Source organism: Nyctibius grandis, chromosome 5 (genome assembly GCF_013368605.1).
Source record: "Nyctibius grandis isolate bNycGra1 chromosome 5, bNycGra1.pri, whole genome shotgun sequence".
Lineage (NCBI taxonomy): Eukaryota > Metazoa > Chordata > Aves > Nyctibiiformes > Nyctibiidae > Nyctibius > Nyctibius grandis.
This window is the reverse complement of record NC_090662.1, coordinates 16,741,734-16,756,134: the sequence shown is the minus strand read 5'-3', so window position 1 is coordinate 16,756,134 and position 14,401 is coordinate 16,741,734. Positions and strand designations below refer to the sequence as shown.

Here is a 14,401-nt window from a genome sequence, read left to right as displayed (position 1 = left end):
GATTCTGTATTACTGACTTGCTGCCTGATTTTATAGTTGTGTAAGTATTCTGTAAGAATTAGAACAATTTCAACAGGAAAGACTGGTAAATGAGGCGAGTCTTTTCTATCTTTGCTTTCCTTCCTTTCAGTTTCATTCTGTTTCTTCCTTCCAGCTTCTTTTCATTCTATTCCCTGTCCTCTTCCCATTTATATTTTCTTTCTCTTGCTCATTCTGTCCCCAGATCACCTGGTTGCATTATACTACTCTTAATTTTCTGACATCCCATTAATCTTCCAGTCGTTATGGCTTACTTTCCCACCTCCGCAAGCACACCCACAGGATGCTGAGAGATTTTACAGCATACCCAGTTGTCAAAAAACTAAACGTACAAGTCCCAGACCCATAATGCTATACTGCGAATGCTCATTAACTCCCACACTATTTGGAAAAAGAAACTGGTACAGTTAGTATGAGGTCTGCAAACCATAATGCATGCCTAATATTCCTTTGCTTTCCACTAAACCTGGAAACTCCTCATCTGAGTTGAGGAAGGAGGTGGGATCTGGCTTTTTTGCTTCAACTGTGGTTCTGATCTTCACAGAAACCCTAGAAAGAGTGATGTGAATGTGTAGTTAGAGTGATGTGAATGTGTAGTTATAGTGCTGTGGCCTCTGAACCATTAGGTTTGAGGAGAATGCGCTGTTCATCAATGGATCAGAAAACCTGTCGCAGTAGGTGGATGTACCAGCAAGCGGATCCTCAGCACAGCAGCTGTATCGTAGCTTTGCTGCTGTGGTATCAATGCAAGTTCCCCACGCCAGAGGGGCAGATAAGCTCACCCACTTTGTTTGGCTCAAGAATGTCTGGCTGAGAAAACTGTGACCTGAGGAAGATGAAGCAGAGTTGCACTGGTCTTGCAGTAGCCCCTTTTAATGTTAGTGGCTATGACTGCTGCAGCCACCCGCAGGAAGAGTGCGATGGTGTGGGGTCTGACTGCTAGAGGAGAGTCAAAGTGGAGTTTCTAGTGGGACATGCCTGTGGTCTCAGATGCTTCTGACCACCCTGGGTGCCAGAATTTCTACCAGACCATGTTCTTTACTGCTGGCAGAAGTCACCAAGAAAAATGACAGAAGACTGCATCTCTGATGTGTGTATGATCGCCCCCTCCACTAATTGCCTGTGGATGCTAAATAAAAAAGCAGTGTAGTGTATGGATGACAGAGCTTAGTTTCCAAAGGCAATAATTTGAGACTTTTCTCTTGATAAATAGCACCCATGCCAGTGTTTAGGTTTGCTCAGTGGAATTATCATCACACACAGAATCACAGAACTATCAGATTTAATCTTAATCAAAGGTCTCTTAAACAACAGACCCGAGCAGTTTTTGGATAGTTTTCACTCTCCTGTATTTCAGAAAAGCTCTGAAAAATACAGAGACACTTGAGGTTTTTTTCTTTTTTGCAGGCTTTGGAAATGTTCACTGTCTTGCTTTGTACTCTTAGTTCTGCTGTGAGGAAGGTGAAGTTATTGTCAGTGTTAGAAATAGAAATGTAGAAATAAAAGCTTAAATTCTGCAGTAGTCAGTAGTAAGGACTTGACCTGCTTGCCTCTGTTTGTCCTTGGTTAGTATTTTTTTTTTTTTAAGCTTGTATCACATTTAATTAACTGTTTGGCATTAAATGACAGTGCTGGAACAGATATCACGTGTTAAAACAATATTATTAGCTGCACCATAGCTGAATATAGCTGTACTGTGGCTAACCTCGGAATTATTGAATCAATCACGGGTAACCCACCCCGGGTTAGATATTGCCAGCAGTGCTTCCGGTTCCTTTTTTTTGCCGTTCTTATTCAGAGGATAGCACCAAAGGAAGCTAAGCAAAGCATTGCTAAGCAATCCAAGGAAATCAGTCCTCTCCTTTACCCTCTGTTTTCTCTTATGCAGTAAGAATGCCAGTTATTTAATGTTAAATGAAATGAATTAGCAGACTGAACTTAAAGATGAACCAGTAAAATGGTGCCTCATCATGGGTAAAAATACAGTACAGTTAAAGATAATAATTGGTTTTGAAAATCTTCTTTCTCTAGAATCCTACTCAAGTGGGAACTGCTCTTCAGGTTTTTCATAACCTTGGGACTTTGAAGGAAACCATTGCTAATGTGGTGGATGGATACTGTACAGTCCTGGAGGAGAACACAAAAAATGCTTTGGATATCAAAGTATTGACCCAACCATCTCAAACTGTTACAAGAGGTATGATAGTTGTTTTACAGAGAATGATAACTGATCGTTTTGACAGAAGGACAGTATGTTGTGGAAGAAATTCACATCCAGGCTGGTTATAGGAATGCTTCCCTGCTTGCTTTAACCAGTAGAGCATGGGAGTAGGCATGTCTCAGAAATCACCTAATACAAAGCCAAAATTGGGTCTGTCTGTTGTTGTTGCGCTCATACGTTTTCCTTTATTCCCCACACCTCCTCTTTTTCCTGACTTGCCCAGAAAGTTGTCCTCATTAGTTTACAACCTTGCAGCATTTTCTTAGCAGTTTGTCATGGCAAGATGAATCCAAATTCTGCTTTCTTTGTGTTGGTGGGAGGATCATGAGTAGAAATTATTTGCAAGCAATGGAACAAGCCTGAAACTACATTGTGATTTTGTCAGATGGAAATCTTTTCAAAGCAGTATATTCAATATGAAGGAATGTTGCACTATTAAACATTTAGTTCCCACTTGTTAGCTCAGATACCAAAGAATATTGAGGAATTGGGTGGGCAGGCAAATTTGAGATTTGGCAATATGAAGATTTAAAACTTTTTTAAAAAAACTTTTGCAACAAATTGGAGGTCCAAAACCATAATCACTAGCATAATAAAGAAATACAGCCCCTCTCAAGGAAAGCGGTGGTTTAGAAGCTCCATGCCCTTCAGCTGGCATATCACTTTTTTTTTAGCAGTTAGCCTATGCATTTAAGTCCTGAGCTGGTAACACTTGTATTTTTCATAGCTACTGTCTCTGCCATTTCACTTTGCTGTTGCATCCTACAACAGTGCTCATTGGCGTTACCTTGGTGTTTCTGTGGAAGTCTGAATTGGTAAAGCAGGTAACAGTGGTGAACATTTAAGTATCCTCACTGAAGTTCAGAGTTTAGTTGACTACTTAATTGAGACAACTGAGGCCATTCACAAAGCTCTGTTTTGAAGCTATTTTAGGCTGCTTTGATTTAAAAAAAAAAATTCTTATGTCAGAGTGCATAGAGATCTGTATTTCTAACATTTTAATTTTCACATGTGAAAGCTGAAATGTGCTGCTGTGTGTTTTTAAAAAACATTTAGGTGGTCCTGGTAGAGCTGCTATGCCAACACCTGGGAACACAGCAGCTTTTCGAGCAGCCCTCTGGACAAACATGGAGAAACTCATGGATCAGATCTGTGCATCTTGTGGACAGGTAGTCATCAGCTAATTCCTGTTTGTCTAGTCATGCAATTTTGCATATAAAATATTAGATGCCACTTTTCCTGTCAATAAATTCTTTCTTACAGGTGCAGCATTTGCAGAAAGTATTGGCAAAGAAAAGAGATCCTGTGTCACATGTCTGCTTTATAGAGGAAATAGTTAAGGTAAAGATTTAATTTAGCTGAATATGTTTTAGTAATTCTGTTAAGGAAAATGTGATGAGGGAACGCTTTTGTTTAAAATTTTACAGTTCCATAAAAATTTTGTAATCAAATTAATGAGAAAGTGTTGAAAGTCAAACTAACATTGAAAGCTATATTTATGGTCTGTGGGTTACATCTGTAGGGTATATACATGCTCTTTTTATAATAATTTCTTTTGTTTTCTTTAAAGGGAGCTGATAAGGCACCACTGTCAATTTTTATTACTGATCGTTAATGTCATTCCATAAAATACCATGTGATTTCAGTAATTAATTAAGTCTGTTAGTTTGTATAGGAAAATGTGTCTTCATCTAACACTTTCAGCCATCTGTTTCTCTGCTTCTCGGCAATTCTTTCCTTCGAAAATAATCATGGCGGTTCTTTTGAGTACCTGTTCTTTTCCATTCAATTGCATTGTTTTCTATTCATATTTGGAATAATTTGATTAATGGTCTCCTTCAGTGTTAGGAACAGAATTACTGAAGCTATCTCATCTACCTTAGAAGATGAGAAGAAACAAGAACAAAAGATGTGTTTATGCAGACATCTCCTTTTCCAAGTATATGGCTAGATTTTTAATTTACATAAATTTAATTTTTCAAATATGTTGGGAAACTCTTCATATGCAAATGTGGTCTTCTCAACAGTGAAAGCAAATAATTAGGTTAAACACAGCATTTAAGTTTATCTGTCTGTTAAGCCCATCTCCAAAAGATGTTGCACAGAACATCACTTTTTCTGTGAGGCTCTTCAAGCTTCTCTTTCTCTGTTGTTTTAAAAAAAAACCCTAAACACAGAACACTGCAAAAAGTTTGTAAACTTTTAGCATATTTTCTTCATTAAAAAGTTTGATCTTGCAAAAAATATTTATTGCTGCCTGGGTGGAGCACTTCAGTAAATCAGCATGTTTAAGGAGAAACATAGAAACCTAGAGACAGAAGGAGGAACTCTGTAAGGCTGAGGAAGAGTTTGGATGGAAAGGGAGCTTAGATAAATGAGCTTTCAGTGTTCATGAGTGGCTCCCACCCTAAGCCTGTGCTTCTCACTTTCACTCTTCCCTTTTGTAGAACAGCACTTGAAACAGGGATAGGAGTTTTTTTACAGTTCTTGAGGATGATAATAGAGGGAAGCCAAAGGAAATCTTTTATCATCCCGGAGAATAAATGAACAGGGAAAATGGATCTCAATAGAAGCTAGATGCAGAGTAAGGAAAAGCTCATTAGAAAATAAAATAAAAAGCTTTTAGGATGTCATATGCTAAACATGTTCCATGATATCTCTGATTACCCTTCCTTCCCTTTGACTTCATACTGCAGGATTGCATCTAAGTGACAAATTGTATATCCCAAATAAAATCCATCTATTTGTTTCTCCACAGTTATCACTCCTCCAGTTAGTTTGCTCTTCAACAGGTGTTTTGGTGTAGTATGACACCAAGCTGGACAGTTATCATTCTCAGTGAGGCAGCTAAGGAGTAGTGGTATATCCTTGTCTGATGCTACCAGGACTCTCTCAGCATGACATGGTACTGCTGATAGCACTGGTGCTTTACTTTCTTCTTAACCTGAGATGGTTCAATGTAGCACAGTGTTTTTCTTAGCCCTTCTCACAGTTACACCGTTTGTTCTAGTGTCCCTTGAAAAAGGTATGGCACCAGCCTGCAGATGAGTGAAGTCAAACCAAACAGTAGAGCTGTTGTTTAGACAAAACCAGGCAAGTACTAGATGCTGCTGAAATTCAAGAGTGTATGTACAGATGGCTGTATGGGAGAGTATGAATTGTTGTGTACATTGAAAATAGATATAAGTAAGAAATTGGTATTTTGCCATTTACTAATGAAGATTCCATCTCGTATTAATCCAAACTGAAACAACATGCTTTCCTCAGCAAGTGTTCTGGAGAGGGAGAAAAGTTGGGTTTTCTTCAATGTATTCAATTTCATTAATAAACTGAGCAAATGAACAAAACAAACTAAAGGTACAAACATTATACCCATTTGCTAGGGCGGCATGCCCACGCCAGAAGATAGGAAAACGAATCATCCACTCTACAGTCAGTGCATTAAGTAACTGTTACTGATGTCAACATTATTATTATAGTCATCTTCTGCAGCAGCTGCAGTACCACTTTGCCTGTCCATCTGCTTCCTTGTTTTGATTACCGCAGTGTAAGTATCATCCTAGGAAGCATAAGAGAGGAGGAGACCCAGCCTTTTTAAAGCACAAGTCCTTTAACAGCAAGGAAGCTACTTGCCCTTTTTTTATTTTTTTAAATAATTCTCTTTTTTTCAGTTGGGAATTTTTTTTGTGTCTTTCTGCACAGCCTGCAGTTTTTCTAATTTTGTATTATGATCTCAAACATGTGCTTTCCGGCCTTCTAATTACCTGTTACCATAATATTTAGTAGTGTCATATCATGTTGTATCCAAAAATGTAGTTTTAAAAACACTAACTAATTAATTAAAGGATTCACAAAAGTCTCTGCTTAAAAAAAAAAAAGAAGAAAAGAAAACAAAAATCTGACAGATGGAGAAACTGAGGCATAGAACTTGTAAAATTTAGAAATACTGGAGTTCAGCAGCAGGGCAATGACAACACCTGCATCTTTTCTACAGTATGTTTTCTCTTACAGAATTAACTTCCAAGTTTTTCCAGCAGTAGATGTGGCCAAGAGTTAAGTGACACACCCAGGCTTACATGAGTATCATGGAAGAATCTGGAGATGAAAATTGCACTGCACTTTTTTCCACTCCTTTCCTTTGCAGATCTAGATTTTGGTATTTTTCCTTTGCCACAATATGAAATGAATGCAAAGGCTTTGCCATCCATTTTGGAAAGAAGTCATGCACTCATAGTACATTGTAAAAACTGTTACATTTCGTACCAGTAATGAAGTACAGATTCATTATTAATCTGTAAATATTAAAATTACAGATTTAATTTCCAAGAAAGACCTAGAGATATTTAAGTGAGAAATACACTTATTTTAAGACTGAATGCACATTTTTGTGGTTTTATCTGAGAAAAAAGGCCTTTAATGACTAGATATTAGCTGAGGAGCAAGGCTAAAAGAATTCAGAATTCATTAAGTTCTAATTTCTAGTTTTGGGGAAAACGAAGAGAGATTTTACTTTGTACATTTTTTAAAAGGTAGGGTTGTTGTTTTCTTTATGTTAAGGGTAAAAATTAAAATTACAAATGAGAATTAAATGATGTAAAATTGATATTTTTGTTCACCTAATGACTGGTTATTTATATCACTTCTTTCAATTGCTTAATTCACCTTCAGAGAGCTAATAGGTTACTCCAGTTTACTCTGCTTTATTGCTTCTCTCTTTCAGTGCATAGTGATTAATCCTGCCTCAGCTGTTGTAATACCTAAACTACAATTGACTTCAGTGTAAGTCGCAGCAGAACATATCTTTCTGTGACAGCCACCTTCCTAATTAGAGATAAGAATCCCTCTAAGCCCTTTGTAGAAGAGTTGAAAATGATCTCTGATCCTCATCTATTTTGGGTCCTTCACTCCTACATAGTCATCAGTGAACAGTTCTGCAAAGTGAGAAGCAGCCTTAAAAGCAACGCATCAGTTTGTAGGGGTTCTTTGGGGTGGTCAATAGAAAGGGTGAGCTGGGGGTCTCGCCGCTGGGCAGAAGGGTACTCCCTGTGAGAGGGCAAATCTGCCCTTGGTCACCTTTGATCTGCTGATGTCCCGCTTGTTAGCAGCTAAGGCATACCGCAAACCCTGTCATTTACGTAAGCCTCTGGGTAAAAAAGTGAGCTGAGAGTTGTAGGGAGTGTTATTATGTACTTCGCGGAGGGCTCTTATCATTGCCTCTCCTGATGAACGTTTGGTGAGTAAGCAGGCTATTTTCTTGAGTTGTCAACACTGGCAATATGAGGTGTTAACGATACAGAAGGAAATGTGCTCATCATTACATAAGATAAAGACAATAAATAGAAAATACAAATGTTTTTTGCCCAAAGTGTACTTACATTTCACCTTCTTTCCCCTCCCCGTCCAAACTTGTTAAAAAACGTTGCTGCTTTGAAATAATTCACGTCTAACATCACATTCACATTTGGTTGACCCAATTAAAAAATAATCCCAAGTGGAAAAAATTGAAAAATAATCTAATTACTGCCTTATGTGAGTTCAGAAAATAATCTGTCTTTCACCTGTTACTACAAGTATGTGATGTATTTTCCAGTATTTTTTTGTAGAAGCAGAACTGTATTACTTGCACATCCTTTCTACTGTGGTTTCTGTTTATTATTTAAGCAATAACAAGGTACTCTGTGGAGATCTGAACACAGGTGAATGAGCAGGTTTTTGATCCCCAAAATATCAAAGATGGTCTTTATTTCAAACCTACAAATTGTCCCTCTGAATTCAGTTGCAAGATTTTTGAGGCCTCTCTTAAAAAAACAAAATGGTCTTAGCAGTTAAAGGTCCTGATTCTAGTTTTGGATGGATCAGTGTGTCCAGACAGCCATGCTAAAGGTAATTTGGTTCTAATTCAAATGGGAGGGCCAGAGCCTGTGCAATGGTTTTCTAATGACACTGTGTTTTCTCTAGAACTTTAATTCTGTTTCTCTGACAGAAGTGGGCAGCTGTAAATAAAAGGGGTGGTGCGGAGGTTGCATGGGTTAGTAGGTTACAATGACCTTTGTTCTTTTCCACTTCTGGTTTCATGGGATTTGTGCAAATTGCAGTTTGGTGATGACTGAAAATTATTAAGCCAGTTGGTTTTCAGTTAGCTTGCTATTCGAAAAGAAATGCATTGACTAGAAGTGCCGCCTTTATCATTGTTCTTGTCAATCTTACCTGAACAACGACGGGCTGAGCAGACATGGTAACAAACCACCCTATCCTCTTTGGCTGGGATGAGTAGTAGTCAAGGTGAAAGTGTAGTTCAAATTGCTGCTGTACATAGTAACTCAGTTCTCTGGATAGAAGAAAGCTGTCTGGTCCCTTGGGTAATTACTGGCTTTTGGAAACACTGAGTTCATTTACTTTCAGTTGATGCATATCTTGCAGGAATATGGGAGGATTAATTAATGTTTTAAGTAGTTTTGAAGATATAGGATGCTGTTTAAGACCTAAGTATTTATGTTCCTTACAAATTAGTTTTTCTGAGGAATCACTTAAGAATTCTAATATTCTAATAGGGAAAATGCAGTCTTAACTTTGTTTTCTAGTTAAGAAGGTTATATTTTTAAAAAAACCCTGGTTTTGTTTCTTTTGTCAGCTGCATAAAGAGACCTTTTTAAAATGTCACACTACTACTGCTGGAAGTCTAGAAACTACTACACCTTGGGTATAAACTGATCAACTCAGTGTAATGAAATTCTATGCCCTGCAGTAAAACAAAAAAATCAAGGTAATTTTTAAAATCATGGTGTCATTTATTGACATCTGTTCACCTGCAATGTATAATGTAGACAACAATAGAAATTTAAATGCACTGTTCTTTTAAGAAATTTACTCTCGACTACTTTGAGAAGATAGGAAGGGTTTATTGAAAACATACTCAGAATTTGTCTGTTTCTTTACTGATTTATTGCACTACTGAGGATGATGGCTTCTTGTTCACAGTCTAACATTTGGCAATTATGTTGCTATAGAAATAGTGCAAATAGATTTCCTTTTTTCTGTCCTGTAAGATCTTGCCCTACAAAATTGTTAAATCATTTGCATTGTTGCTTTATTGGTGGAAAAAGTATTTAGGCTGTCCTTTAAATGTCTGCTGGTTTTAGAGCAACGTTCGCAAGTCCCGTATTTCTTTATGGTGGAGCCTTTGATTACAGATAGAAAACCCTGTATGTATTAGTATGCAAAGCCTGATTTCAGGAGCCTGCAGCAACTAGCTGCATGGTAATATTCACTATATTGTTTTACATTTCAAAGAGGCTTCACAATAAAGATGTTTTTCACATTCTACTCAAAGTATCAGAATTTCTACAGGGAAAAATAAGTTGGAAGTGATTGTCATGAAATGGGAGCCAGTTTAGAATCAGTGGGTCAGATTTATTATTTGAATGTTAGAATAGCTATTTTAGACACACACAAATATGATAATTCACAGATGGAAAATTATACTCATTAAGTTCTAAATTTACAGTGTGGAGGAAATAGAGACATTTGTAAAAATAAAGATATGTCTTTTCAGCATCTTCTTGCATTCTTATCTAATACTGAATAAGGGGGATACTTTCATTCTCATTCCTGGAATTTAGACTTAATGTCAAATACTAGTTATATTAAGAACAGAGCTCAAGAGATTTCATTTCAGTAATAGCTAAGTTAATTAGTAGTTCAGTATGTTTTTTAAAAATGAGGTAAGCAGTTCTGTTTTTATGTTTGAGGAGCCTTTAAATCAGTTTTTCAGGCTACGGCATTGATATTATTGTAGAGTAACAGTGAATACAGATCTTCAAATATCTTTGCTCTTATGGTACTGATACTCAGCTCACTATTGTTCAGTGGTTTATTAACTTACTAGTAGCAATTAGTGAAAATGGGTTATACTTTTTGAACTGTGAAATCAAGTCACTTTCATGTGAGTAAGTGGGAAGGGGTTTAAGCACATGGATTCTGTCAGCCCTGTAGTTTTTTCCATCAAAGTTAATCTTATAATCCTGCAAACAGGCGACATTTATCTAAATTTCAAATCTATACAGCTGATAATAATGTCACTTCACACTATTAACAAGTCTGCATTCATACTATAGTACAATGCACTAGATACAAAGACCACTGAAAAAAGAATTTTTAATATGCAAGTATAATTTTTTTTTTTCCCTGTCCGTTCCATACCAATAAAAGAATACTGATCTGAATCCTTTCCTTACCACCAGTCATTGCACAGAAGATGGTTGAATCTGCAGTTGAAGATGGTTGAATCCGCCCTATTTTTGAAGTGCTGCAGCTCAGCTTTTTATGAACAGAGGATTGCTCATGAATGAATTGCCAGGCCCAGAGGGTGGTGATCAGTGGCACAAAGTCTAGCTGGGGACCAGTAACTAGTGGTGTACCCCAGGGGTCAATACGGGGTCCAGTCCTCTTTAACACCTTCCTTAATGATCTGGATGTACCCTCAACAAATTTGCTGATAACACAAAACTGGGAGCAGTGGCTGATACGCCAGAGGGTCATGCTGCCATTCAGAGGGACCTCAACAGGCTGGAGAAATGGGCTGACAGGAACCTCATGGAGAAGTGCAAAGTCCTGCACATGGGGAGGAACAACCCCAGGTACCAGTACATGCTGGGGGCCACCCAGCTGGAAAGCAGCTTGGCAGAAAAGGACCTGGCGGTCCTGGTGGACACCCAGCTGGACATAAGCCAGCAGTGTGCTCTTGTGGCAAAGGCAATGAATAGTGTCCTGGGCAGTATTAGGCAAAGTATTGCTAGGAGATTGAGGAGGTGGTCCTTCCCTTTATTCACCACCAGTGAGGCCACACCTGGAGTTACTGTGTTGAGTTCTGGATTCCCTGGTACAAGAGAGATGTGGACATACTGGAGAGAGTCCCAACGAAGGGCCACAAAGATGGAAGAGGCTGGAGCATCTTTCCTCTGAGGAAAGGCTGAGAGAGCTGGGACTGTTCAGCCTGAAAAGGAGAAGGCTCAGGAGGATCTCGTCAATGTATATAAGTATCTGAAGTGAGGGTGCAAAGAAGCTGGAGCCAGGCTCTTTCCAGTGGTGCTCAGTGACAGGACCAGAGGCAACAGGCACAAACTGAAGCACAGGAGGTTCCCTCTGAACATCAGGAAACACTATTTCTGTGAGGGTGACTGAGCACTGGCACAGGTTGCTCAGGGAGATTGTGCAGTCTCCATCCTTGGAGATATACAAAAGCTGCCTGGACTGTGTCCAGGCAACCTGGTCTAGGTGGCCTTGCTTGAGCAGGGGGTTGGATCAGATGACCTCCAGAGGTCCATTCCACCTCAGCCATTCTGTGATTCTGTTGACTTGCAGCTTAAAATCTCTGCCTAAAAGCCCAGTTGGCTGCTTTGAATTTGGCATCTGCTAAATGTAGACCTTTTCTGTCCTAGACTAGCAGAAGTGTTAAACTTCTGCTATTAGAATATTAAATTTTCACACTTATTATGCTTGTATTATTGAGGAAAGACTCATTTTGATTAGTTTACAACAGAAAGATTTACTTAAGAGAACCTTATCTTAAATACAGTTTGCTAGTCTGTGTTCACTTACAATGCACAAGCCTATGTTTGACTTTGCTTTCTGGAGCTGGGACAGAGAGCAATGTCCACATGTCTCTTGGCACTGTCATTACACAGTATTATCATGTATTCTTAATTGTTTTATCTAAAACCCCCTCTATTATGGGGAAGTTGCACAATATTACTGTACAGAGTATTGACAATAGTAACTTTATAGTAATAGTTGAAACTAAATAGTTCTACAAGGTGAACACATTTTTTGCTGATTGTTGATTATGGCCCTAATTCAGCAAAGCACTTAAGCACATTCTTAATTTCACATAAATAAGGTATACCATGGAAGTCAAACAGACTGCCTGCATCGGTTATTCTAATAAGGATAAACTTTGTTGAATTATGGCTTACACTAATGGTGTTTGTCCAGTTCATGTACACAATAAAGTGAGCCCTATGGTTGAGAAAATTCATTGCCATTTGTGGTCTAGCCTGCTAGACATATTTCGTCTGATTTATGTGTGTAATTTCCATGAGCAGGTAATTCCTATGTGAGTAGTATGTGTGACTGAGTACTGAATTCTTGAGCAGTATGAAAAACGGTAAAAGTACAGTGGATGGGCCATACTGAAATCTGGTTGTCATTTTGTTCTATTTTACTCTACACACATGCAAGTGGATTCCCTAGGAGTAACTTTTTCCAAAGTAGCTAAGTGCTTAGAGTCCATATGTGTTTTCAAAAGCATCTTTCTGTTGCCCCGGTCCTGGCCAAGGAGTTGCATAGGGGCTATTAAATCAGGAACAGCAGCAACAATATTTTTAATTCCCAATTTCGGTTGGTAAATTATTAGTTTATGTAAGTGTAGTTTAGGTGTAGGAGCATTCCCATAGCAGATTTTTATGAAAAAGTAGCCATTTCTGTGGCTGATCTTTATCTCCCAACCATTTTGTAGTTGTGCAAAGTATGATTTATGTGCAGATTTTCTCTGCAGCGAGATCAAAATAAAGCTGTGAACAGACAGTACCATCAATTCAAAAAAGTTGAGTTAAATGGATCTGCTTTTGGGGGAAAATCCTGTTTTGCCATTATAGTCCTACAGTTGCTTGCAATTAATGTTCATAGATTTAATTCAGTGGTAATCCATGATGGGGAAAATACGTATATGTCAACCTGAATCTTGCCTGTCCTGAGTTTTGGATACCATCAATTACAGTTAGGGTTCTGTTGTTGAAGAAAGAACATATTGCATGAAAAGAAGAAATAGCGTTCTGTTATATGCTAAAGTATAATAATTTCCTTCTGAGAGTCTTTAAATTGTGTGTAGATGTTTCATGTAGGATCTCTATGTATGCAATATGCACCTGAAACAGTTTTGCCCCAGATAACGGTACCAGACCTCTTAACTTCCTAAGGTTTATGTGTTCTCTGTGTTACTAAACACGTACACTGATGGGGGGTAAATATGGCAGAATGGTGACCTTTTTCCAGTGTTGTAGATTATGGAATAGGAAGCTGTTAGAAAATGATTGCCACAGAGCTGAAAAGATAATCGGATGCAGTTCATTACTCATCTCGTCAGCTGCTCCTGCTACAAGGGATTGTATCACAAGATGTTAATCTGCTTGTGACTAGATTTCAAAGCAAGCATTTTTATTTTGGAGGGGGTGTAAGTAATTTAACATTGTTCAATTTTATTTCATTTTCCGAAGCAAGAGAAATGGAAAATTCCCGATTTAAAGTCTCAGAACATTAATTGATAAAAATTGTGAGTTCTGTTACGAAAATATGATGATACGCTGCAAAAAAGCTATTTAATTACAGAAGTTGCTCTTTTTAAGCTAATGATGAGGTGGTGTATTCCTTCAATAGTGGAACTTAGTCTGTGCTACACAAGTCAGATTTGCACCAAAAAGAATCCCTTATACACATTGAATCACTAATGAGGCTGTACCCAATGCTCCCATACATTGTCTACCAGTGAGGATATTTGGTGTACGTGTAGAGGAGGACCAAGTTCATTACTTACAATCTACAGATGGGAAGATGACAAGAATGCAGTTTTAGCTAGATGACATTTTCTGAAAGTGAAAGGCCCAAAAGAGCAGTTACTTTCTGATACTGTGGGATGTTGCTCACGGTGCTGTACGAAGCTTAGGTCAAGGCTTATAAACTTTCCATTACAATAAGATAAGCCAGTACATTTGCTGTGTACATTTCAGGCAACAGTGTTGCCCTTTCCTCTTCCACCTTCATCCTGCCTATCTTCTTAAGTCCTTGAAGAAGTTGTCCAGTACAAGGAGAGGGATGTTCCTTTAATTTCCTGCTAAGCTGGAGAAGAACACTCATTTTGCTACCCTTTTTTGTGTCTTTTTCTAGTATTGGTCATTGTCAAATGGAATTGCACATTATATTTTAAAGAGTTAAATTATAATTTCCATTGTGATCTACAGGCACAGAAGTAATCTCTGTTAGAATACATTATTTAAAAAATAAGCAGTGAGATACTTAAAAGTACTTAAGAAAATAATATATTGAGTTAATGTGTAAGCAAAAGAAATTACAGGTTTAAGCAAAATAAAT

At 38.0% G+C, this 14,401-nt stretch overlaps 1 protein-coding gene across 1 annotated transcript in view; it reads left to right on the top strand.

Annotated features, from left to right (window-relative positions):
- Positions 1-14,401, top strand: part of COG5 (component of oligomeric golgi complex 5) — a 211,658-nt gene that overhangs the window by 140,178 nt on the left and 57,079 nt on the right. The window contains 3 exon segments of the mRNA XM_068400718.1: positions 2,071-2,236; positions 3,317-3,429; positions 3,524-3,601. Coding sequence (XP_068256819.1) covers positions 2,071-2,236; positions 3,317-3,429; positions 3,524-3,601 — 357 coding nt within the window.